This window comes from Biomphalaria glabrata, chromosome 1 (genome assembly GCF_947242115.1).
Source record: "Biomphalaria glabrata chromosome 1, xgBioGlab47.1, whole genome shotgun sequence".
Lineage (NCBI taxonomy): Eukaryota > Metazoa > Mollusca > Gastropoda > Planorbidae > Biomphalaria > Biomphalaria glabrata.
Genome location: NC_074711.1, coordinates 6,927,059 through 6,954,317, shown reverse-complemented (window position 1 = coordinate 6,954,317; position 27,259 = coordinate 6,927,059). Strand labels below are relative to the sequence as shown.

Here is a 27,259-nt window from a genome sequence, read left to right as displayed (position 1 = left end):
TTATGTTGATATTATTTGTAAAATATGAATCACTTTGAAAAAGGTTTCATTTCAACAGGCAGTTAAGGGGATTTAGCTACGCCCTATTTTGTTTTACATATGCATGTGTAAAGTGTAATTAAAGAAATCTGATGAAATCTAAAATAATAAAGGATTAAAACGTGTTTAAAATGTTTTTTTACTTACATATCCTTTATCAATATCATCAGTAGGAGGGAGAACGACCAGATTTTGACCCTTGTCATTCTCGGCTCGAATCTGTAGACCGATATCAAAAAGTGGATGCTTCATCCAATCAACAACAATATCTCGCAGTTCAATTCGCTTCCAACCAAATGCTTTGCTGACATTAATTTTGGAGGAGTAGACAAATTTTAAAATGACATTGGTGCCTTGTTCTAGAAATATTCTTCGGACTGTCAATAACAAATAAGGTCTCTGCAACTCTGCTTTTCTTATGTAGATCCAAAGCTTGGCCGACCGTACACGCGCAGTTGCCAACTGTGCAGGCTGAGAGAAAAACACAGAGTCCGATATATTGTTAAAGTTCGGGGATGAAGCTGAAAAAAATAGTTAACAATTTTTTAAGAACAAGAACAAATAAAAAATATTTGGCAACTATAAAAAAAATATCAATTAATCTACACGAAAAGATTCACAATTTCATACATATAACAATTAGCAAAGATAAACAAAATGTCTTTACCTATTTATTGGTAGGCAAAACTACATTTATCACAAGGTCATATAGCAACAATAACTGTAAAAACTATGTTATTAAAATCATGGGCGTAGCCGGGGGGGGGGTATCCTGGGGTTCACCCCCCCCCTTCCGAAATGAAATTTCGGGGGGAATTTTGTGATTGATTTTTGGCTTCCATTTTGTTTTTTTAGGTAACATTTTAATATTAAACCATCACTTGTCCCAGCGCAGCAAAAGGGGTTTTGAGTTTAAAATCCCTTTCCATTGGGGTTTTGCGATTAAACCCCTCTCTTATATAAAACAAAAAAAATGATGCAAACGAAAATCCCCAAATTCCGAAGGGATAGCCACGGGGGATTTTGAATCCACCTCCGAAATTTTTTTTTACGATAACACCCCCTTTTCAGTATAAGACTAAAGCATACATTAATCACTAGATACTATGGGCGTAGCCAAGAGGGTTTTGTGCTTAAAACCCCAATCCAAAGGCTTAAAGTTAAAACCTCATCAAAGAGTTTTGAGTTTATAACCCCCTCCAGCTAAAAACCACCTCTTCAATATATAAAAAAAGCTAATTACTCACTCAAAATTCTATGAGCGTAGACAAGGAGCGTTTTGTGGTTAAACCCCCCTCCTCCAGAGGGCTTTAAGTTCCCTCCAGTTGGTTTGGAGTTTAAAACCCCCTACAGATAGTTCTGAGTTTGAAAACCACCTCTTCAATATTATTCTAATGCAAACTACAGTCACCTAATTCTATGAGCGTAGTTAAGGGGGTTTTGAGTTTGTTTAAAAAAAAACAACTCCAGAGATTGTTTAGTTTCAAACCCCCCAACAGATGGTTTTGACGATAAAACTTACTCTTTTGATATAAAATCTAAAGCGAACTACAATCACCAAATTCCAGGAGCGTAGCCTAGAGAGGTTACACAATTTACCAGTCGATGGGCTCCATTGGTAAAATGCGAGTTTTCTTAGTTTTGGTACATCGGCACAATTTAGGCCATGTCGTAATAAAGTGCAGTGAATAGCATGGGGAAATTGAAAAAAAAAAAGATGGCTAAGACGGATTTCAGGAGTCAGTTATAGAGATTGGTTCTGAATCAAAGAAATCCTATGCCGAACTGGGAGTCGACCACTAAGTGAGGTTGTGACAGTGTGTCGCATGAGGTTAATAGCAGGATAATGCACTGTAGATACCTCAGAATATGCATTTTTTGTTTGTTTTAAATACCGGGGATAGTGCCTGGCGCTCCCCCAGACCTCCTTGCTGTCAAGGTTGGGATGTTTACAGTTTATTCCACTCACTACAGCTTGATAAGCGTCTGATCAGGGCCAGTAGTACTTTTGAACGCCTCCAAGCAAGAGTGTGGCGAAATAAATCGTTCCGCCTATCTACAAAATTAGTGTCTACCAAGCAGTGGTTCTCTTTACTTCTCTATGTGGATCTGTGACGTGGGTACTTGACAGAAAGCAACTAAGACTTCTTGAGCGCTTTCACCAAAGATGTTTGCACATCATCATGGACAAACGGTGGCAAGACCGCACTACAAACAGCGATGTTCTGGCGTATAGCTTCTTATAGTCCGACAGTCACGCTGGGTAGGGCACATATCCCATATGGGACTCTAACATCTGCCAAAGGCTTTTTAGTGAGCTTTCTACCAAGCCAATAATAGGCCAATAGTTTAACGCAAAAGATTCAAGGTTAGCTTTGTTTTTCTAGACTACTGGGGGGACTCCTATTCGAATCGCCATGTATGGCATGTCCTATTTCATTTAGAACTAAAAGAACACAAAAGCAACACTTTGAATTGATACACCTATGGCCTACCCGATCGCTCATTTTCGTCATTTAAAAAAGTTTCTAAAATAAGTTCGGGTAACTATTTTTCTGTAATAAATTATTCCTCCGAGAGAAGCTCGGTCACTTGGTACTATATATATATATATATATATATATATATATATATATATATATATATATATATGTCTGGGGGCCCCCAAACCGCTCCCGAAAAAAATGCTGGCCACGCCCATGATTAAAATTGATTTATTGCTAATATTTAACGAAACGTCCATTAATAGGTGGCGGTTTTCAAAACAACGTTTGCACACAGTCTAATAAAAACATGATGCCAAATTCAAATCAATTTTTTTTAAATGGAAACATAATCACTAAATCAATATGCCGATTTTGTTTCTCATCTTTCGAAATTAATATTTCAAATAATAATATAAGACTACATTGTTTAAATTAAATTGTAATAAAATAATAAACAATAACTAACAATGAGCGAAGCACCAATTAATAAATAGTTTTGTTCTTGTAAGGAATTAGTCTTATAAATTACAGACGTTCCCTCAAAAACCTAAACTTGTATGTTAATTAGAAACTTAAATTTTACCAACTCGTTGATATCCTGTCAGACCTACGCAACCCGTTCCATTCTGTATTGGCATTAGAGAAGATCGAGCAATTGAAATAATTCGTCATAGTACATAGAATACGAAATAAACCTTTATCTTTGCGTCTTTCTGAACATTTTTTTTATATCGTATTTTTTTTTTTTTGTATTCGTAAGTTAGTCGCAAAGGCGAGTACCTGTCGTCTAGACCAGGAGGGGCTCTTTAAATTTGATTGGTTATCCAGTTTAATCGCACAGATTTATTACTATTATTATTACATGACTGATCCAAAGTAACTGATACAACTACGTTTAGAATAAGCTTTGTTGTTTTTTTTTAAAGTATATTTTTTATACCTTTCTAAATTTATTGTAAGTTCATAGTTTCCGACTTTTTGTAAACACTTAGTTCGATTTGTTCTTTACAATAGGTTAGTATTAAAATATTCACCTGTCAAAAAACAAACAAAAAAATCCTATTAATGCACAAAATATCAAAACCTGTCATTTGCTTGCCAAAAAGCCATACGGGGGCCACCTACGAGTTTGTGCTTGACGCTCTTTTTGATATTTGCTTAATTTGTTGTTGCCTATAAAAAAAATATCCCAATTACAAATAGACCCAATGTTCATATACAATAAAAATAATACCTGCATGAGTAAGAGTTTTGTTGGGATAACTACATTAGGCTATATGCATTCAAAAATTCTTCACAATAATCTGCCTTAATAAATAATGCATCTTTTAACGTTTCTCTGCCTAATTTGTGAACTCTCATACAATTACATCATTTTATTGACGGCAAGTTTTTTTTCGCAGATACATCATAAACCATAGGCTACTAGATAATATATTGTCATATGAAAAGTCACAACCTTAACAAATATCTATAAACGAGTAACATAATGTGATTATCTCCGGTGATTGTGCATCATGGATATTAATATAAAAATGGGTTAAATCTTATTTGCTATGTCATGGTAACACGCCGTTAGTATTGATCTCTTCCCCCACCCCCAAATCCTTTCAAACCCTCAGCGTCCCATCTCATCACACTTACACTGTTACTTCAACTTTATAGAAGCATACATTACTATGGCAGATATAAAAAATATAATGTATTTCTCGCTTTAAAAAAAAGCGAGTGGTAGCTAAGGAATAAAAAAAGAATGGCTTAAATTAGAGAGGAAGTAGCGATTTAAATAGAATGCCCGTCATTCTGGAATCGATACTCTTTGTCCATATGCACGTGGACCAGATGAGCATGGTGCATGAAAGCCGTGAACACGCATGCCTTTGGCTTGATCTTGATTGTGTTCGTTTGTTTAGAGAACTGATTTTCTTCCATACGGTGACATTTATGTGTCTTATTATATTCATTGCTTGCTGCAATACTGAAACAACAAACAGGGCTAGATGAAAAAGATGTAATTAAAGTAATCCATTTTCATACGCTGATTGCAAAAATATTTCAAAGGCCGACACAATTTTCATAAATTGTGTGTGTGTGTGTGTATATATGCGTGTATGTGTGTGCGTCATTTTATGCTTTATAATGAAATTAAAATTTGAGATTTCTTATGTTAAATTTGTAGATTAAAAAATCGGTCCTTGATGACTGTATTCCCTCGACCCACTCATTATGTGTGTTCGAAAAGCATATTTTACAAAGTATGTAATTTTAACATATTTAATAGAAGGTATTAGCTATTATGCCATTCACAGCTAGTATTACATAATTAAAGAATACACTTGATTTAGTTATAATAAAATGACGAAACGGAACATTGAGCTACGGAAAAGTGTGAACGTAAAAAAAAATCTGAACTAAAAAAAGAGACGAACGGAAATAGACAGGCATGGCGTAATTAGACATTGTGCGTGAGCGTGCCATTTTTTTTTTAACAGCTTCAAATTACATGACCAGATTTATTTTGAGAGAAAACAGTTCCTAGCAAAGTAATGCCACGTTATAGAGGGGAAAGTTGTCTCTATCTAATACGTTTTATAGCTCTCACGTAGACATTCATTTCGGCATTCTAGTTATGAGGCAAATGAATGAGATTTAAACCAATCAACACAGAAGATTCTAAGTAAATTGATCTACAAATTGATTTTTTGAATAATCGACTCGGTTTTGATTTTAAATTCAATCTACGCATTAAAATTTCTCAAAGTATGCATCAGTATTCAACTAGTTCTATGGTAGGCATGTTTTGACTGAGACTACATTTTAATATCATTCTAAAAGTCAACATTTTAGGCTGATCACAGTACTTTATAGTGTATTGTGAAATTACACTTTATGGTTCTCTAAGATGGATTTCTTATAAATGTTTAAAGCTATATAATATTTTCAATTAGTGGACGCATCTTCCATTAACAGAGTATAAAGCCATTATTCTTAATTGACATAAGGAGAAATCTGTTTTTTAGGCCTTTTTATACAGTTACTCCTATGATAGGAGCTGGTGTGTATTTTTGGAATCAATAAATCCTGTGGCATGTCAAAGTAGGTTTCTTCCAACGATCTGTTCAATGAGTCAGTGATGGTCGATACGTGTCCACATGCAGATGACATTAACTGCTGATGTGCTTAACAAATGGTGCACTCTACATAAAGTCCAATTAATCAACTATCAGTTTTAGTGGCTAAAGATTCTATTATTGGATGAACAAAAATCTGTACTTGATAATTTGACAAAGAACCTAAAAAATTCGTAAAATGATATTTCTTTTATTCTTCAAAGCTATATGTCCCCAATTTGGTTTCGCTAAGTTGACAGCATGAACCTTCAAAACATCCAAATGACTTATTAAATTTGATAACCTCGTTTGAAATGACTAGCCTTATGGTAATACGAATTAATGAGAACAAAAACTTGACACCTGTTAAAATGCTTTTCTTGATAAGGGAAAAAAAAAGTATGTGCTTTCTATACATTTTTGTGAGTGGTGTTCATTAAAGACACAAAAAAGCTGGCTTTATATTAACAAATATATTTATCCTGTCCAAATTAATGATAAACACTCATACTTTGATTGAAACATGAGATGTGGCCTAAAAAGTCCATGTCCATACAATCAATAAGGTAGACAAGATCCTGACTATCTCAATAAAATCTAAAACTTTAATGTGTTGATATTTATCGTATTCCATCCTTAATTAGACTTAATTAGGTTTCAGATTTGACAAAATATAGGCTCTACTGGCATGATACAACTGTTTACTTCCGAAGGGGATAAAACTTCCATAATGTTCAAACATGAAGACATGTTTAATCAAGAAGGGCCGAATGGACGAAGGTCAACGGTAAGTTGTTTTTTTCTGTCAGCAGCGCAGAGGCATGTGTAAACGAGCTGCCAACTCCTACCGACACTCCCCCTTTAACTATAACGTAGGGTAAATCCTAACATCTGGTGCTACATTTGCTCAGCTGACAGATTACAGACCAGCTTCTGGAAATAGGAGCGATGACCCAAATTCGCTGACCCCTAGAAGATATTTTCGTTCAGGAACGACTTAGACTGTATATTTGAGAAATCTGAAAAGCGCATCAATGTTTTCTTATGTATTACATTTTTCATTTATGTCTCTATAGTTCTAGTTCTATACTCTCACCTACACGCAGCTATGCGATGCGTAGAATAAAAAAGTTGAACTAGTTGGAAATCTCTTTCTCACCCTTTATGTAGCACGCAATAGAACGACGTGGTGGGACAAACAGACAGGTCACTGTACCCTACATGTAGGTTATTAACTTAATCGCATTTTAAGGTCAGTAGTATCACTTCACTTGTATCGCACGGAACCGCGGCTGTATCAGCTGGTAACAAGGAGAGATGAACATTTAAAGGAAATAGTCCACTCAACTGTGACCTACATATGCACATGACCTCGTCCTTTCTAGTCTACGGAAGCAAGGAAAGAAATCTTAATAGTGTTCTTTCTATCAAAATGTTAACCTATACATTCATCTAGACTGATATAGTTGATTTTATATCATGTAAGCAATGGCTTCTTGAGAAGTTTTAAAGTCAACAGTAAATTGAAACTATGGTAATTATATGCGTGGCACAGTTCTTAAAAAAATAGCCAAGAATCAAGTCTAGATCTTCAAGTTTGCTCACAAATTTGAAATAATTTATAACTCACGATCAATACTGAGAACATTTTTCTTTCGATTTCTTTTATTGCTTTAAAGGAAAAATAGTATTTTTGAATTATGGAAAGCAAAGCTCAGATTAATCGCTATCTTGGATCTCAATGTTTGTTTAACAAACATTCGGAAAACCTGAAACGAATTTCTTTATTTAATGAGCTTTTCTCCCATTCTGTTAGATTCATATTTTATTTTCACTGAAAATTAAAGTTTAAAATTTAAAACACAAACACAAAATTTCTACTCGAGTTTAAACCAAAGAACACTGAGCATACTAGAGGAGCAACGAAAACGCGCAAGATAAAAATATTTACACCAGTGCAATATACTTTTTTTCTGAAGTTTAAAGGTGCTTGCATCTTCCAATCGTTATAATCAAACATTTTTCTTTCTTTATTAAAGATCTTCATTATAACTTCTAATTAAGGTACAAGGTAAATAGACATTGTTAGAGCGACAAAAGAAGAGAAAAGGTCGCAGGAAAAATAAACGCTATTCTTATCAGCCCATCTTTAGATGTTTGTTTGTTTTTAATTATGCTTGAATCATTCATGTGTTCTCGCCGGCAATAATGTGCTCACTCGTTATTTACGCACAATAGCCAAGAACTGGTAGGTTTAATACTAATGGTAAAAAGTCAATTGCTCATATGGGGATAAAAATATAAACCATATAGTTAAACCTCTTTCCAGATGTTGGTAGGCTGGGTTCAAACTCAAATAGAAATAGAACACACATTCGCTAATTTCACATACTAATTTAGGCCTACTTCAAAAAGCAAAAGAAACGAATTCGACTTTATCATTTTGTAATTGTGAATTTGTTTCTGAATGACTATTACACAACCAATTACGTTATAGCTTGCTAGAATAAAATGAATGACAGCTCATCAAGTCCACTAAGTCTAGCATTAAACTCTTCAAATATAAAAAAAAAAGTATAACAAAGAACGCCACAAAAATATAATGCACAAAAGGTTTAGTGGATGTAAAGGAGACGTGGAAGATTTCAAATAAAAACAATACAATGTAAGATGCATGGGCCAATATAGAAATGTAATGTTGAACAAAAGAATAGCAGATTAAGATAAGATGAAATCACTTGACTGATATTTTAATGCCAGTATACTACTATTTTTTTAATTGATATGACAACCGAACTAAATGTTATCATCCACATTGTCAGCAGCCAATGCTTTAATCCTTTTATAAATACATGGAAAATGTTATTATTGCAATATACAAGCTATAGAAAAATAATACTTTTTAAAAACCAAAGCTTATCTTAGGAGAAAAAAACGCCAATTACTACCATTTATCTAAAAATTACAGGGTTTAGCTTCCTATCTGCTATATAAAACAAAATTAATTTATAAGTACTAAATGATTAAATAATTAGTTAATTTTTGGATTGACTCGTGTATTGTTCAATTATTATTCAAAATTTCAACTTGACCCAAGAATGGGAAGAGGGAGAAAAACGTGTCCAAACGTAATAAGGGATTAAAGCCATAAATATATATCAACATCTCTCATTGAGTAGCATTTATTTCCCTTATTTAGAACTCAAACAAAAAAATAATCACCAACAATTAATTAACTAATTGTTTAATTACATTTTTGTATGGATTAATGTCTTGTCAGGTTCAATGAATAATTGTGTAAAGTTTTAACTTGATCCGAGAATGGGAAAACATGTTCAAACTTTTTAATAGACAGACAGACAGAGTGAGTTTATATAAGCTTTCTTGTGCTTGGCTTCATATTTGTAAGTCTATACAACGTTATCACGGATTTAAGTCTAGGTGACGCAAACTGTAACATTGAACTATAGCATCTCTCTAAGATTAGTCTAGTTTCATAATGGCTTTGGTACCGGTATTAGTATTTTTTAAAGTTCAATTCTGAACCGCTACTGGTTCTGACAAATGCATTTAAATTTAAAAAAAAAATAATTTGCCTGAGAAACGAAATGAAAAGAATGCTCTACATAGAGCGCTGAAAAAAAAAAGGCGAACAGGACCTTGAACTATAAATTGCCGTACAGTTGAGGGGAAATGTGTTAAAAGCTAAAAAAAAAAAAAAAAGTTGTGGAAGATGAAGCAGACGTAAACGAAAATTAAGAAGTTTTTCATGGTGATTCACATTTAAAGAAAACAGTTACAATTTGTCATTGAGTTACACAGCTGAAAGAGACACTGTCCATCAGTAATAGCACCTTGAATTTAAAATGCTCAAAATAAGTTTCATATTTTTGATTTAATTTTATTGACTTGAAATGTAGATATAATGTACACTATAGATGACATTTAGCTTAGTTTCTGGTCTACATTGTTTATTAAACTCTTAAACAACTTTTAGTGCTGAACCAGAGTTCGATATGATTTTTGAAGGAGTAGGGTTTGACATTTTAAACATAATAGAAAAAGAAACTTAATTTAATTCTTTTTCAATTTAATCATGAGTTGTTGTTTTTTCCTAAGCCGATTGAACTAAATAATGTTTTTAAAGGCGTCTTCAACAAGGGAAAAGCCGCAACAAGTATTGTATAATTTGCCCTTGTTTCCAGGCGCAAATCGACGAAAAAAAAATTCTCAGTTTTTAAAGATAAGATAAAAGAGACTGACAGAAACAGTGAAAAAGAGAAAGAGAGGTAGACAGACATTTTCGGTAATTGAAACTCTGATGACTTTTCTTAGTAATAGTAATAAGCAAGTAGGCTTCATCTAAATTTGTGATTTAACAACTTCGATACTTAGAAAGCTAGGATTTTTTATTTCGGGATCTTTAGGCGCCTCTTATATCTAATGGGTACTAGACATTAGTTGGGGAAAGTAAAGGCGGTTGGTCGTTGTGCTGGTTACATGACACCCTCGTTAACCACAAAAACAGATGACCTGAAAGGGGAACTTTACTTTACTTTTACTTAGAAACCGCCTTTGTTTCCATGATACGTCTTTATTAGGCCCGTGTGCAGATATAATTCTAACAAAACTTTCTAATTCTTAATATTGTAATAATAATTTAAATGTGAATACGCTTTATATACCGGTAGATTATATATTAAATATTATATGAAATAGTATTACATTACAATGTAAGTACATTGTGTTAAAGATCACCTATTGTTAAAGATTACTTAATCTAAAGGTTAGAAGCTTTCAAAATCAAATATCTAAAACATGAATCAGATAGCATTACTTCGTTATAGCTGCGATTCTCGCTCACATTTGCTATGCTTCGCACTTATCAGTCTAAGTTTAAATGTTTTCTGGTTGTCTACCTCCATTTACGACTATTCTACCAATGTGTTTTGTTTTTCTGAATGGGAAATCTATACCTTTAAGTAGACTACGTTTCTTTAAGATCGATTTACATTGCGTGGAGCTCTAAATGTTGCCGTTTCAAATTATAAAGAACAGAGAACATCTTAAATCAATGTTTAAAACATTTTTAAAAAAGTGAGCTAATGCAAACTAAGGTGAATTAGGTCAGACGTATTTGTGCTCTGAGCGAAACATGAGAACTTTACTCATTTTTTCATGTGTTTCAAATTTTGAGTCTTTTATAATTCATGTGCAAAATAATCTTTGAAAAAAGTAATAACAACATATTAGCTTAAAATTAACAAAAGGACTGTTAGTGTAATTTAACTTGAGAAGGTAACATAATTTTAAAGAATACAGCCAAGCAATACTTTGCTTTTGTGAGCAGATTTGAATTTTAAGTTTGTAGTAAATTATACCACTAAGATAGATGGTACACCTATACTGATAAGAATAAATTGATAAATAGATAGTTACTTATATTATTAAGGTTTTTCTATAAACAAGTAGGCTATTTTTATCTTATGTTGCTCTATTAACACTACGCTACTAAGAAACTAAAAGTTCCTTCCACCGCCTTTGTTTCCACTTTATTGTTTTGTTTTGAAATAGTGATATTATGATAATAATTTAAGAGTGAGAATCGATATCATATTTAAATAAATATATACTACTACTACTACTAATATTTATTATCCATAAGGAAATGTGTATACAATTTGTGCATTACACCAAACAGAACATTACAACTGTAGAAGTCGAATATACATATAATGTATATATAGGCCTATTGTAACTGCAGCAATGTCAAAGTGGTTCGAACATAACTTCATACAACATGACATGTTTGACAAGAGCATCTCGAGACTTACCTTCTTTTGCAGCTGTAAAAACTCTTTCAGTTTTCACGACAAACTCATCTGTGTCACTTTCATGGCCGTGCGAATGTGGATCGTCGTTCAACAGTTCCGGGTTGGCATTGTATATATGATACAAAGCTGGCATTTTCGGAATGGCATTTCTCGTAGCATTGGGTAAACTTTTAAAATTCAGATGTTTAAGAATTTGATGTTTAATTGACTGAATCCTGAAATCACGACTGTCATTTCTTATTTGGCAAGAAAGACAATGTGAAGTCTTTGCTTTGATATCTGCATAATTTTCAAAAGAAACATTAAAATGTGATAAATTAGTGTAAGCGTTATTAAGAAGCAAAGTAGTATTTTCTCCTTCGTCAAAACTAAATGGTAGACCTAATTCCCGTTCGCCGACATTTTTCACAAGTTCATCATCAGTGGTCGAGTTAAAGTCACTTGGCGTATTATGCTCATTATTTACATCTATATCACGAGAATGAAAGATATCTTGGGCAGATTGAGTTGAATTAATTAAATTACTAGAAAGTTGATCATTTTCATTGTCAGATAATTTGAAAACTAAACTACTGTTAAAAATTTTATGATTGTTTTGTTCTAATTCAAGCTCATTTGCTATGAAATTAGAAGTTTTTGTATCAGAAATATTATTTATGTCATTGTTGGAATCCCAAGTATAATCTTTGTTGGAAAGACTGCTATCCTCTGTAAATCCATTTTGATGCTGGTTCGACTTTTTATTATTCGAACTGTTGGAAAGACTTTTTGTATGCAGTGAGTGGACATTTGTCCCTGACATGAGTAGCAATGCCAGAAGCGAAATAAAAGCATGAGGCGCCAGATTCGACATAGTCCTCCAGAATTCAATCAGTGGCACCAGAATTCCACCGAGGAGGACTATCTCACTTGGTACTTAGGCTATGATTGGATTTGATTGAATCTGGTTTAGAGAAAATTATCGCATGTAAAATTATACTACAACAAACTTCATAGATTTTTTTTTTAGTATGTTTCTATGTTAATATTGGTTTGAAATGTGTCTATCCTCAAGAAAGCACCATAGTTGCTACAATAAATAAGCCCTAAATAAAAATGCCTTTCAATCGTCCTGCAACAGAAATATTATAATCACACAAACCCGACGCTGAGAAAACTATTCGTCTTCCTAGGCTTATAAAGAGAGTCTATCCCAAGTGGACTTGTCGCACCTCACGTTCGCTCAGCGTGCGACAGCGATGCACCTACCTGCAACTGTAAGCTACAAATTCTCTCAAGTCTAAACACCTGCTTTTCATTCTTTTTTTCAACTGCAAATTTTTAAAGACAGCATTAATACTTAATTGAAAAAAAAAGACTAGCTTTCTCTCTCTCTCCTTTTCTACTGTGATCATGCATAATCGATCTAAAATGTCTGAATGTTTGTTTTATAAATAACAAGTGATTATTAGAATGCCAATCAAAAAAAAAATCTGGTTCGCTTGATATTTTTTAAAGTGAATAATCATTGAATAATCATCAGTGGTTAAATTAAAATAAAGCTCCTTTCAGACTTTGCGATCTAAAGGGCAGATGATGTAAAGGTCATCTGTTTCTTTGGCCTACGGTTAACGAGGGTGTCATATGGCCAGCACAACGACCAACCATCTTTACTTTTCCCTAACTAGTGTCAGAACTGGGTGGACTCAGAGGCGCCCAGAGATCCCGAAATTAAAAATCCCAGTCTTTAGATTCGAACCCGCGATACCCGGTTCGGAAGCCAATCGCTTTACTGCTCATCCACCGCGCCTCCTTATTTATATCTAGTTATTCAAAATTTTAAATATGCTGAATAGTCTTGCTTAAATTAAATAAAGGCTATTTTTTAAAAATAAGTCTACAATCGCTCCTTTAAAATAAAATATATACATAGTCCTATACTTTAATCATTTTTTAGCTAGACCTAGATTAATTCTAAAACTGATATGTGTGTAGGCCTAAGGATTTGTGTAGTTAGGATGTAGGGTAAGAAATCTAGAGAGCGAGAAGAGAAATATCAACGAAACATTTTATTCTGTCCTCGTGAGAAAACCCTTTATAGTTTATGTTTCCTTCAGAAATAGAGACAATTGAAATGGCAGTAATAAGTAGAAGGCACAAGTGGCCGATTGGTAAACCGAGACTCAAATCCTTGTGAAGGTGGATTTATTTATTTATTTTTAATTTAATTTAATTTTATTTATTTATTTAATTAATTAATTTATTTATTTGAAGATTTTGAAATTATCTAGAACTTCAGCTCTAGAGGATTCCTACTGTTCATTTGGGTGCTTGAGATTAATACAAACACAATGGTTAACCGTAGGGTATATTCATTTTTCTAAAGGGGGGATTTAACATACTTATCTTGTATATTTAAATCAGTTTAATTGCATGTCTCTTACACTTAAGATAGATTGCACATCTCCTTAACCATATTACTTTATATAGAGAAATCACGGAGAAGTCTTATTATATTATAAGAATTTTCAAGTTTACATTCTTCTTGAACAATTTTCGAAGTACATTCTAGAATCCAGATGAAATGTTTACATGTTATTTGAAGAAATATATTCTTTTGTCTAAACTCATCATTTAGAAATGTTAAACATGTTTTTTCGAATGAATTCCTTAAATTGAGTTACAACCAAACAAATAATACTATTAAAGCTAAAAAAAAATGTTTTATGTGAAAAGACGTAAACTTAACGTTAGTACGACTCTCGGGTTTTTTTGACCGTTCTCAAATTAGAAAGAAGGATACAATCGGATTGATAAAGAAAAAGACGTCATTGCCCACCTCTCCCCCCGCTTTTTCTTTCCAGGTTAAGAAATTCTGATGTAAAAGTATATTTATTAGCCTTTGGAAAGTTGACTTACTTGACTTAATCCTATGAACTCACAGGAGAGCATAAGACTGCAACACCACATCTCCACCGAACTCGGTTCTGAGCAGCTTTTTTCATCGACAAGTCATTCTAGTATCCTCAACTTCACTGACAACTGACCTCTTCCAGGTTATTTTTATCCACGTGCAAAAGTTGCAATGCATCAGACCGCAACATTATAACAATATTTCTTCTTCTTCTTCTTCTTCGAGAGAGAGAGAGAGAGAGAGGAAACAATAAGCAAAGAAAGACGGTAAAGAAAATCGGAAATAAAATTTCTCAGTACCTATCTCAAAATAGAAGCAAACGTATAGGCCCATTACAGACGAAGCCAAATTACTAATGTGACAATATAACAATAGAAGCTGAATTTAGCAAAGATATCAAATTTAAATATATATGAAAATCAATAATATCTTTTAGTGTGAGTAACTGATGCTCAAAGGTAGAATTTTGAAAATATAACTTGTGCATTGGATTTTTTGAAAAGTCTGGCACGAGATGTGCACACATTAATGATTCAGTTCCTGTAACCGATAGCCGAATGCAAAAATGTCAAGGCTAATAATGTTTATCGAAAAGCCAGGGCAGCTTGACAATGGGTCAGACTGACATAAACATTAACAGTCTGTGACATAACGACACTTGAAATCCAGACATTAGCAAATGCTGTTCAAAATTATGACTCAATTGACAGGTAGGGTTTATCTGTCGAACTAGCAGTATTTTTTAAAACTAGATATGTCGTATTTTATAGGATCAATTACCGTATGTTAACTTCTTATGTTGTATACATTAAAAATTAATAATGCTTAAGAAAAAAAAAGGTATATAATTTACACCGGTTTCAAACGACATGAAAAAACGTCGCACAAAATTTAGAAAAACTATAGGCCTAATTTATAGATCTCAATTGTCACACTCAAATATTTAGCAATGCAATCATTACGACTTTCAACTTTAATGTATTTACAGAATAAAAAAAAACGAAAAAATGCGTTAATACACAATTATGTATGTATATTTATATATATATATATATATATATATATATATATATATATATATATATATATATATATATATATATATATATATATATAAACTATTCGGTAAACTGTTCTAGGCCTATTAGCCCATATAAACTTATCTATAGACCTATATATTGCTGAAAAGGTTAACTGAAGATATCTTTTTTTTTATTAGTTATACATAATACAAAACAACAACTACAAACGTTTTACTGATAGTTTATTACAATATAATATAATTATCAATTTCAGTGTAAAGGTCATACTTCTGTTACAAAGACCACAAAACGTTTGAAATAAAAACAAAAAACAACCCAACCATTAAAGTAGGTAGGTCAGTGTTTCTCAACCCTTACTATCTTGAATGCGTACAATCAAAAGGTGTTTTGATTTTCCAATTGTTGGCTATTAGTTTATTACTTTAACCAGTTAAAGTAAAGTAAAAGCAAAGTTCCCCTTTCAGACCTTTTGGTCTACTAGGGCAGATGATGTAAAGGTCATCTGATTCTGTGGCCTACGGTTAACGAGGGTATCATGTGGCCAGCACAACGACTAACCTCCTTTACTTTTCCTTAACTAATGTCAGGTACCATTAGAGCTGGGTGGACTCAGAGGTGCCCGAAGATCCCGAAATTAAAAATCCCAGTCTTCACCAGGATTTAAACCCTGGTCTCCGGTTCGGAAGCCAAGCCCTTTACCACCCAGCCACAGCGCCTATTTAACCAGTTAAGCGAAAGAATAATTAATCTTTATTTCCAAAATTTTTGTCTAACATTCTTATTTATCTTGAGGCACAGGATGTACTTGTACAAAGAGGTGAAGACAATAGGGCCTTTTTTATATTGTTATTCTTGTATTCTTCATTTGAACTGGGACCTATGTAGGCATTAATGTCTATGTGCTTTAACTGACATAGAAGAGAGCGCCTGGCAGCAGGCGGCTAACGAACGAGACGGATGGAAATTTATTACTAATGCCGCGGAAAACACATTTGATACCAAAAGGAAACCTGCTGCCGAGGACAGTCGTAGACGGAGGAAAGAGAGCCTAAACCAACAACCGGCAGACAACTGTTATGTCTGCACTGGATGTGGCAAAATATGTAGATCACAGCTAAGGACTGCGTAGACACGTGAAATACTGCACTCTTTCTTAATCTTCGGACTCAAAGACAAGCCTTATTATTATTATGTATATGTGCATTTTGTGCTACTAACAAATAACGCACACTGGGAAGGGGTTTTCAGAAGGCTTTTTATTACTTTCAAGGGCGATGTTAGTCACGCAATACTCTCCTTACAGAAGTATAACAGCTTCGATGAGTGGAGTTAAATCGTAGTTCGTTCTTTGATATTTAAAGACCTTTTCGAAATTTAGTGACAAAATTCTCCAAATTCACCGAACACACATCCGTTATAAAGTGCAATTTAAAACTTTATCGACAAGTACTGAAGTACCTATAATTGAATGATCGGTTAAAGTAAGTTAAATATTGAGGATCTTTAAAGATTCTATAGACTTACCAAAACATAGGTCCCCTTGCGCCGTTCAGCGCACTGGGTGGCAAGGGTCCATTGCGAACGGTCACTTCATATTAGATGATGTCGACACTGACAATTCTTACAATCTCGACACTGATAATTCTTACAATCTCAGCGCCAAATTATTCGGGGTAGGCCCTTTTTCTGCTTTCTTCGTTTAAAATAAATAAACAAAAAAAAAAATAGTATATGCAATAATAAAAAAACAAAAGACTGCGTGAAACTCAACATGTTTGTTTTCCTGTCTTTAGCAATATAATTTTACTGTGCTTAACGGAATGCCTTCTTAAGCTCAAAACAAGGTTAAAGGTTAATAACCAATGTCCAAAATAGTTTTCAAAACTAAGAACATTCTTAGAATAGAACAGAGCGGGGGAGTCAAAAAAAAAATCACAAAAAAAAAAAAAACAGGTAAAAAAATAAAGTACAAAAGTATCTGGAATTCAAAAAATGGTCAGAAATTTGTACGGCCTTCATTTAAAGTTTTCCTTTCCAGAAAAGTGTAAAAAGCAAAAAAAACAACAACAAACAAACTAAAACATTTTTTGAAACAAGATTGGGTGCAGAAGACTTTTGTGAATTGTGATCAATTTGTAAAAAAAAAAATCTTTTCAATTTTCAAGCATTTTAAATGAATAATTACAAAAAGAAGAGTTCAAATGCACTTTTCTATAAGAGTAACACTAAATGTTCAAATATTTAACAAAAAATGTAAGATTTCATTCATTTTAATGTACGTTTGGGGTAAAACATTAACATTCTATAAACGTATTATTGCGCACTTGCCTAATTTTTCTATATATTTGAGTGACATGAAAACTCATTCCAAAGAGAAATTCTTTAAATGTTTGACTTTAGTGCTCACCTTCAGCAATTCATAGGTATTTAAACTTCTACGACGTTAAACTGACAGTCGAGGGGGTGTGAAGATTCATGGCAAAGAGAAAAAAAAAAAGAAAGGCGAATCACCTTTAAATGAGCGTTTAAAAAATTGTAGGATAAAGTTCACATGCTTCGAAAAAAATGTCAGTTATCATTTTCACCGAGGAGCTATTTTAACCATTTGTGAGGACACATAAGATAACAGGAACTAAAAAGACGCAGAGTTCATTGAATATTACAAATTTTAAAAGATTGGACCAAAATAAAAACTTGATAAATTGTGTTACGAATAGCTCATCAGCCATTCTACAAATTGATGAAGCCAGTCGTGTTATAGAAATTTGAAATTATGTTTTCCTTATGATACAAACCTACCACCCAAGACAGACTTATACGATGAAAAGACAGCTCAAATTTAATACCCGATAGAAACTAATTTGTATGTGACAAAATTTGTTGATCACATTTGGATGCATGTAGCCAGGTTAAACACTGACCTTATTGCAATGATTCAAAGACCACACCGAATTAATACTAGACTATATGCATTTTAGCATGCAATTGATAATCTATATAGATTAGTTATTTCCAGGCATTGAAATCGTATTTTTAAAAGAAGTTCCAAAATAAAAAAAAAGTAATCAACTAACTACCTAAGGCATGTTAAAATTCAACCCATCCTTGACCTCATAAAACTACCGTTTCGGTTTTAAAAAGAAAAGATAAATGAAGTGTAGATGCAGACATCTACCAGACGCACTTATCTGAGTCGATGGGCATTGAGAAGTAGAATACTTTCTTAATCATCAATTGTTAAACTGATATCATATCAACTAAGGCGATAGGTTCAAAATAAAAAGGAGAGCAGCACAACACTATTTTTAAAAATACAGTATCAACAAATAGCGGTACTTAAGCTAAAAATATACAAGGAGAAAAGAATGGTAGTAAAATGCTAACGTTACAAAGCTATAAATAAATGCATTAGTCGGTGAAAGTGTGCTAATTTAGGAAAAAATGGCTCAAAGTAAATGTCTTACTTTAAATAAAGGGGATTAAGTCCAAGAAAATCAGTAAATGCTTGAGTTCACAAATATGTGTTAAAAGTTAAATGCTCTTCTTTCTTTTAACATTTGATAACATTGCAGTTAAGTGATAATGAAATGTTATGATTTCGGTAGTTAGATGACCCAATATCCAATTGTCTGCTGGAAATCCTTGTTTAACTGAATAAATAATAGAATTCCTCTTTACAAAAGAAAACACTTGAAGCATTCAAGCAGATATCAAGAATAGATTAAACAAACACTATTAACATACAGTGAAATTTAACATACAGTGAAATTTAAGGAAACTTATTGACTGGCTATCTCTTCCTTTGAATCTATACCCTCTCTAAAACCAAAAGCTATTAGCTAACATTAAACCAAATAAAGCATCTTACCAATGAATCATAGCTACAAGGCGGTGGCGTAGCTAGGGTATATGATGCCCAGTGCGGCAGCTCGTGATGATGCCCCCCCCCCCCCCCGCCCTAAAAAAAAAAAAAGCAAAAACGAAATAAAACAGAGAAAAGTAGTTTATTTTCCCCAGAACTATTTTGTATTCAATCTTAAAGTATTGCTACTTCGCCAAACAAAAAAATCAATTTAACAAAAAAGATAATACTAAGTCGCAATTTTTTTCATCGTCAATCGCAATTAATTTGATCTGAGGATTCAGTTGTTGGGATGGTGACAAAAATTCATGCTTACTTACCAGATCATGACATTGCTCATATTGTGTGATTTCTTGAGTTATCCCATCCAAGAAAGAATAAATTTCCATCCGTAGTTCTTTCTTGTGTGTTACTACAGAATCCTCCCCTTTTTCACCTGCCATCATTTTTCTTGAGGTCAATACGTCTTTGAGGTCTGCTAATCTCCAAATCTGTGCACATGCTTCGGCAATGGTAACACTGGCTTCAGCGATGTCGTCCCCACTATTAGTTTAGAATGTTTTAATGTTTTCCTTTTCGAATTGACAATCCATGTTTTTGAAGGTAGACTTACGTGTCCATTATTTTAGTTAATAAAGTGACAAAAACCCCAAGGTGAGAAAATAAATGTAGGCTGTATAGTGACTAATAAACCGCCTGATTCAGATCTAGTAAAAGATTTTTATACCTGTACTAGTCAATGTCTCTAGAGTTTCAATAATTTTTGAAAATTAAACCATAACCATCTTGACGGCTTCTCCTCTGGCGCTCCTGTGGGTTTTATCCAAGCGATTAAGGCTAGTTCCGATTATTTTGGTGAGGACATCCTATCGGTGTGCTGAAGTTGATACAAAGGTATTTAAACGGACCAGTCTACGTAAAAATGATACTGAATGGATTTTAGATTCAGCAACCCGAATTTCTGCCAAACTTGGAGAATGGTCCAAGCAGACAAGGAATTAAGATGATGTCAATGAAAGAATTAGTACACCATCATTATACAAGACAACGTAGCATTAACATTAGGGAAAATTGATCCAATTTCGAGATGTTAGGTGTACTTTCAAAATTATCTAGAAATAATCTGTCTCAATAATACAATAAAATGTTGTTTGTAAAATGTTTTACGTTTCGGATGTTCCTTCAGAGTTGAAGATAGTTTACTTCCTAGTCCAAACCTCCTGCAGGACGACGGGGGATGGGAGCAGGCAGGATTTGAACCCTCGATCATCGATAAATCCGAACGACAGTCCAGCGCGCACACCGCACGACCAGGCAGCCAGGCAATGTTAAGTTCGTTTAGCATTTGTAAAGGCATTTACATATTCGTTCCGGAGCCAGCTTGATTCGGATTACATGTGGGAAATGTTCTCTTAGGATTGCAATTCTTCTTCAACTTGTTTGTGATGCTCATTGAGTGCCAGATTGTGTTTTGAGAGAAAAAAAAAAGATTCTTTTCAGGTAGCACTATCAGATTTTTACCCTTTTGACCCTTTGATCCCTGTCGTCAACCATTTCAACCTGGGATGACAATCTCTCGTATGAGCTAGCACTATGCAAGCCAACAAGAACTTTCAGTCTTGAGCAACGATCATAATATTGTTTACATTACAGTATTACAATTAAATAGTTGGTGATGAAAATCTAAAATAAAAAAAAATGTAACAAAAAAAGATAATTTGCATAAAAAATATTGATATCACTGTCATTGCTCAATGGTCATTAATGTTTACAAGAAACTAACAAAAATCATAGTAAAATGAAAATAAACAACAACAATTATTCTACATTCTAGATCTAGAGTCTAGAAGTTTAATCTCTCGATTGAGATGTACTGAGCAATGAAGTAACAACATTTACCATGTGCCCCAGAAAAAAATGGGTATGCAAAAGAGTATCGCCTTAAGAGATTTAAACAAATCTAGTAAATATTTGATACAACCTGGTCTACAGCTTACATTTCATTGAAGAAATAACATAGGAGATGAACAGAGTAGCAAAATAATTAAATTTGTAGTTAACATTTCAAATACAGTTGTTCGTGTTTTTTCTCATATTTGTACAATATGTTGTTTTTACTGAGAATGTTTATCCTTAGTTTGATGCCCCTCACCACTTGATGTCCCGTGCGGCCCGCACCACCCGCACATTGCTAGCTACGCCACTGCGCAGTGGAACATAAGTTCAAAAATGAAACCAGCATTTATATTAGGTCTACTAGCCAAGCGCCAACCCAGCTCAAAACGTAAGAATAGAAAAGGAAGAGATTGGAAACACTGCACATGCCTGGAAACGAAAAGTTAAGATAAACGGATTAAAATATACATACCTTAATGCATACAAAGTATAGTATTGTTTTGTTTTACGAGTTTCGGGTGTTCCTTAAGAAATATAAGTTATTTAGTCCTCGCACCAACATCCTGCAGGACGGCAGAGGATTGCAGCTGGCAGAGATTGAGCCCTGGACCATTGTTGTGTCAGTCCAAACTGCATACCACACTATTAGGAGCCATCCAGAATTGTTACTATAGCTAAATAGTAATAAATTAAGAATTCTGTTTTGATAAATGATTCCAGAATAGGCAAAAGAAGTAGCAACAACATTCATAAATACCTGTACGCGACTATTCGTTGGCATAGACCACTCAATAAGTATGTACAAAGATTTCAAAACTGCTTTTTTACAAAGCTTATATCAATTCACTTTGTGTCTGTATGGTAAAAAGTTTGTACACGTTATTTCTCGGATTAAACTGAAATTTTGCAAAATTATTTTTGTTAACTGACAACACAAGAATCAATTTAAAAAATCAATTTATTAATTAACTATTGGAAAGTAATTAGTTTGTTTGATATCTTGAACAACGGAAAGAAATCGTGCTTGACAGATGTGGTGGTATACGTTTAATTAATCCCCTTGAGGACTCGAGCCCTGGGGGAACATTATTTTAAAAGCATTTAAAAAAGAAACGATCATGGAAACATTCACCTAGATACCCCCTTTCATAAGTGGTCCAGACAAGTGATAGGATCATATTCTTTCATTGGCCTCCTTTAGTCGTAGAACGACTTTGGTTCATCTCAGAGCACACTTCCTCGTGTGGCTGTGGAGCCCTATTTTGGAGAGACACTCCCGTCCATAGATAGCGCAGGTTAAGGTGGCTTTTGCTTCGGTGTTAGAGGAGCTGGCCGTTTTTCGGATTGTACGTTTTTCTTCCTGAGCTGAGACCCATGTACTTTCACTGTCTATAGCTTTCTTGGTCACTGTCTCTCTCCATCTGGTTCGGTCTAGAGCTAATCTTACCAATTGTTAGTATTGGTGTTCACTGATTTGAGGTCATGTTTTATTACATCTATGTAACGGAGGTGTGGCGATCAGTTTTTCTTGTACCAGTCGCGAGTTGTCCATAGAGGATGACTTTCGGGATGCGCTTGTCCGCCATCCGGCGAACATGTCCAAGCCAGCGCAAACGGCGTTGTCTGAGGGCTGTAAAGATGCTGGGAAAACTTGATCGCGCAAGGATTTCAGTATTGCACATTTTTTCTTTCCATGTGACTTTCAAGATCCTACGGAGACATCTCAAATGGAACGAGTTCAGTGCCATACAGCAGTGTACTCATAACGCATGCCTTGTAGACTTCCATTTTGGTCACCGAAGTTAGCTTATGGTTTTCCCAAACTCTTGGCTTGAGTCTAGCGAAGGTCGAGGCAGCCTTCCCTATGCGTTTTTTAAAATCTCCTCTTCTAGAGACAGGTCATCTTTAATTGTGGATCCCAGATAGCAGAATTCGTTTACGGCGTCCAGCTTGTTATCGTCTGTGAGGATGGAGGGTGGTGCTGTAGCAGTTGGTCCCATAACATTTGTTTTCTTCGCGCTAATAGTCAAGCCGTATTCTTTACAGGCCTGAGAGAAGCGGGACATTAGTGACTGAAGTTCCTCTTGCGTCATCCGCGAATAACATATCTCTTACGAGGGTGGTTCATTTTTTAGTTTTGGCCCTCAGTCTGGCAATATTTAGGAGTTTGTTATCAAATCTTGAAAGGAGATAGATGCCTTTGGTGGATTTGTCAAACGCGTTGTGGATTAGCAGTGAAAATAGTCTTTCCAAAGAGGGTTGGGGCCAGGACACAGCCTTGTTTAACCCCGCTGTTTATACTGCAACTTTCGGAGCTGGCACCGTTGAATTGCACTGTAACCTTGGGCGTAGTCGGGAACCCCCCCCCCCCTCCCCGAAATGAATTTTTTGCTTTGATTTTGTTTATTTTAGATAAGATTTTAATACTAAACCATCACTTGCCCCAGCGCAGCCAAGGGGGTTTGAGTTTAAAACCCCTACCAAGGGGTTTTTGCAGTTAAATCCCCCTCTTCTATAAAACAAAACAAAAAAAATGCAAACGACAATCTCCAAGTTCCAAGAGCACAGTTAACGAAGATTTTGATTTTAAAACCCCCTCCAAAATTTACGATAAACCCCTCTTCAATATGAAAAAAAAATATGCACTCAAAATGTTATGAGCGTAGCTAAATGAGTTTTGACTCAGTTTTAAGTTTTAACTTCACTCCAGTGGAGTTTGAAGCTAAAAAATATATCCTCAATTTAAAAAAAAAGCAAATAACACTCTAAAATCTATAAGCGTAGCCCAATGGGTTTTGAGTTTTAATCCCCCTTCAGAAGGGTTTGATGCTAAAAATTACCTCTTCAATATAAAAAAAGCAAATTACACACTAAAATTATTTGAGCGTAGCCAAACCAATAGGGGGTTTTGAGTTTAAACTCCTCTCCTCCAGATGGTTTTGAGTTTAAAATCCCCCTACAGAGCGTTTTGAGGTGGAAAACCCCTCTAACTTCAATATTATTCTAAAACATACTTACCAAATTCTATGATAGAAGCTAAATGGGGGTTTTGAATTTTAAAAAATTGATAAAGAATTCCTGAGGTTTTTTACTTTAAAACCCCCAACATATAATTTTGACGATAAAACTTCCCTTTTCGATATAAAATCTAAAGCAAACTACAGTCACCTATTCAAGAGAGGTTACACATTTCTACCAGTGGCGGGGCTCCATTAATAAAGTGCAGTGAATAGTCATCTGCCAAAATTGAAAAACACTAAATGTGGCTCAACAAAGATGGCTAAGACAGATTTTAGGAGTCAGTTATAGAGATCGGGTCTAAATCAAGAAAATCCTATGCCGAACTGGGAGTCGACCCCTTAGTAAGATTGTGACAGAGCGTCGCAAGAGAAGGTTGGAAGAGGCTTCAGACATTACCAGTGACAGATTTTTGTGGAAACAGCTTGACGGCAAATGCGCCGAACGGCGCGGGAGGGTCTAAGTCAGTAAGAATAGCACACTAGGCTTTCGAAATAAAACTTTTTAATAGCAGGAAAATGCACTGTAGATACCTCAGAATATGCATTTTGTTGGCATTCAATACCGGAAATAGTGCTCTTGGCGGCGGGGCGGAGCGCTAAGGGGGGCTCCTAGCGCTCCCCCAGACCCCCTTACTAGCAATGGCTGGGAGTCAACAATTTTTCCACTAACTCCAGGAAGAACCTATTCTAGGGCACAATAAACGTGTTCCGAAATAATGAAGGGTCAGAATGTAATAAAGATTATGTACACATACATACAAACAAATATTTATTTTCACGCGGGGGGGGGGGGGGAGAAAAATTCCCCCCCCCCTAAACCCCCACCCGAAAAAAATCCTGGCTACGCCCATGACTGTACCCATCATATTTTGGTGGAAAGATACGATTACGTTTGGTAGCTTGGGTGGACAGCCTATTATATTGTTATAAACCTGGTGGTGGCACAGATGGGGGTAGTGGTGTGAGTGTAGTCAGTCGACGCAAATCGCCCCAGGCCAGCGCTAGACGAGCGGTCAACCGTGACGGGTTACGACGGTCAGCCGAGTCGAATGTCAACAGGACGGTTAGGGAAGGATCGACGTCGTGAACAGAGCTCAGGAGCGTCACGAGAGTTGTAGTCATCTGACCACCTAGAAACGTCGAGCGGCGTTCTGTCCGGTTCGAGAAGGCCAGTAGGGACCATATATAAGAGCGGAGGTGTCGCAGTCAAGACGGTTCAGAAAAGAGGTTCACGACAGAAGGTCCACAACAGTCCGGTCGACTACAGCACAGTTCAGCGGTGTGGTTCTGTACGGAGCATTACGACGGTTCAGTGCGGAGTACTGTCAAGTACAGTTGAGACGGCTGGCGTCTTGATCTTGGTCTGCGATCGAGTCCGACACAACGAGCCTAGTGTGTGAAGTCAGTCCTGAACTGTTGAACCCAGTGCAAGCCCGGAACGAGACGGAGAGGCCAGTGCAAGAGTTGATACGGCGGTACGGCTATTATCGGAGAGATATTTGTACAGTGTACGTGTTGCCAATTGTACAGTATTGGCTGTTATTTATTCAACTATTAAAGTGTTACGTTACTTTGGAGCCCTGAGTTGTCAAGTTCTTTAAGTTGGTGGTGTATGGTGCAGTTTGCAGAGAGCCTGGATAGTGAGATTCGTAACAATATGTAAAATTTTAAAGAGGCCTTCTCTGCTGACTAGATCGCTCTTTGTTCTCTGCACTTTTCCTGGAGTTGGCGGATGGAGAAAATCATGTCAATCGTGGATCTCCCTGAGCGAAAGCCGCATTGTGATTCTGGATACACCCGATCAGCGAGTTTTTGTAGCCTGGGAAGTATCACTCGAGCAAAGACTTTGCCTACAATACTTAGGAGGGAGATTTCCCTGTAATTGTTGCAGTCGCTTCTGTCGCCTTTGTTCTTATAAAGTGTAACGATTTTAGCATCCCGCAGGTATTGTGGCACAGCACTTTCTTATCAACATTTGCAAAGCAGTTCGTGTAGAGGTTGGAAATAGGATCATAGCGCATTGAGAAAGCTAAAAGCTAAACAAAAACTATTTCTAATCGCACAGATTTTTTATGTCTAGGACATATGTGTACATAATTATGAGATTGATCCAAACTAATTAATACAATAACACTTAATATAAGCTTTGTGTTTTTTAAAAGCATTTTTTAAAATGTTTTTTGTTTGTTTGTTTTGTTTCTAACGTCTGATTAGAATTCCTACTGAAACCATACCATCGATCTGTTGATGTTATTGTCTCTAGCCTTTTAAATAGTGAAAATAGACTTCACCTTTACAAATCTGTTTCTTATCAGTTTCAATGGGCCTAACTGCCTCATATCTATCCATGTGAAAAACAGTAAAAATCAGAGCTGAAATAAAATGGAATATCAGTAAAATATCTGGCTATGAAAACATTTTTTAAGAACCCTATTTTGTGTTACTTTAAGGACAACAAATAACTAACAAAACAGAAGTACTATGAATATGCAAGACAACTTGAGAATGTGTGTCGACAAAATTGAGTTAACGAAACTTATGTACTGGTACCAAGAATGTATGCGGACTTTTTTTTTTCCCTCAAGACCTGTCACGGTGAATTGAAGAGCTATTCATCTCGAGAAACGTTTATTACACAAAGCGTTAAAAGTATTTAGAAAATGTTGGAAACAGAGTACGGAAGTGGTTTCGCTCATCATTGTGTAGAAGCACAACATGTAGAAATGTTAGTAAGAAATAACCTAATTTATGGTTTACAAATAGTCTCCATTTATATTCCTCAGATTATAGCCTACGTGTGGTTCAACACTAGAAACGTTAATCTTATGGGTTTTTTTTTTTTAACCGTAGGCCTACTTTTAATACTAAATTTAAGAGGAGCGTTAAACATTTTTTAATTGAGCGATTATTGAAATTTTAAATACATTTTCACTTTTTGGCCCTATAAACTAAACAGGTGTAACATTTAAAGAGCATAAGAAGCTATAAAACTTTGTGAATTTCAAGCATAATAGTCTAACCAACAAATCAATCCCTACTTTATAAAGTTGATGTTGCTTTAGTTCAAGAGAGTATA

The 27,259-nt window shown here is 34.9% G+C and overlaps 1 protein-coding gene and 1 long non-coding RNA gene across 3 annotated transcripts in view; both read right to left on the bottom strand.

Annotated features, from left to right (window-relative positions):
• The window catches only part of LOC106056628 (growth/differentiation factor 8-like), a 36,484-nt gene extending 21,923 nt beyond the window's left edge, over positions 1 to 14,561 (bottom strand). Inside the window, exons 1-3 of one of the 2 annotated variants that reach the window (XM_056019054.1) lie at positions 14,368 to 14,561; positions 11,470 to 11,748; positions 187 to 560 (exon numbers count right to left, since the gene is read on the bottom strand). In XM_056019054.1, the coding sequence (XP_055875029.1) occupies positions 187 to 560; positions 11,470 to 11,602 (507 nt within the window). In that variant the 5' untranslated portion in view covers positions 11,603 to 11,748; positions 14,368 to 14,561. Of the gene's footprint in view, positions 1 to 186; positions 561 to 11,469; positions 12,775 to 14,367 lie in introns of those variants that run through there. The other variant, XM_056019046.1, reaches the window with a different exon arrangement.
• A 2,189-nt stretch (positions 14,562 to 16,750) lies between these two features.
• Positions 16,751 to 26,588, bottom strand: LOC129924474 (uncharacterized). The gene is made up of 4 exons (XR_008776409.1): positions 26,475 to 26,588; positions 21,636 to 21,837; positions 17,813 to 17,853; positions 16,751 to 17,098 (listed from the first exon to the last, which is right to left on the bottom strand). It is a non-coding gene; the product is annotated as an uncharacterized LOC129924474 (long non-coding RNA).
• Positions 26,589 to 27,259: the final 671 nt, after the last annotated feature.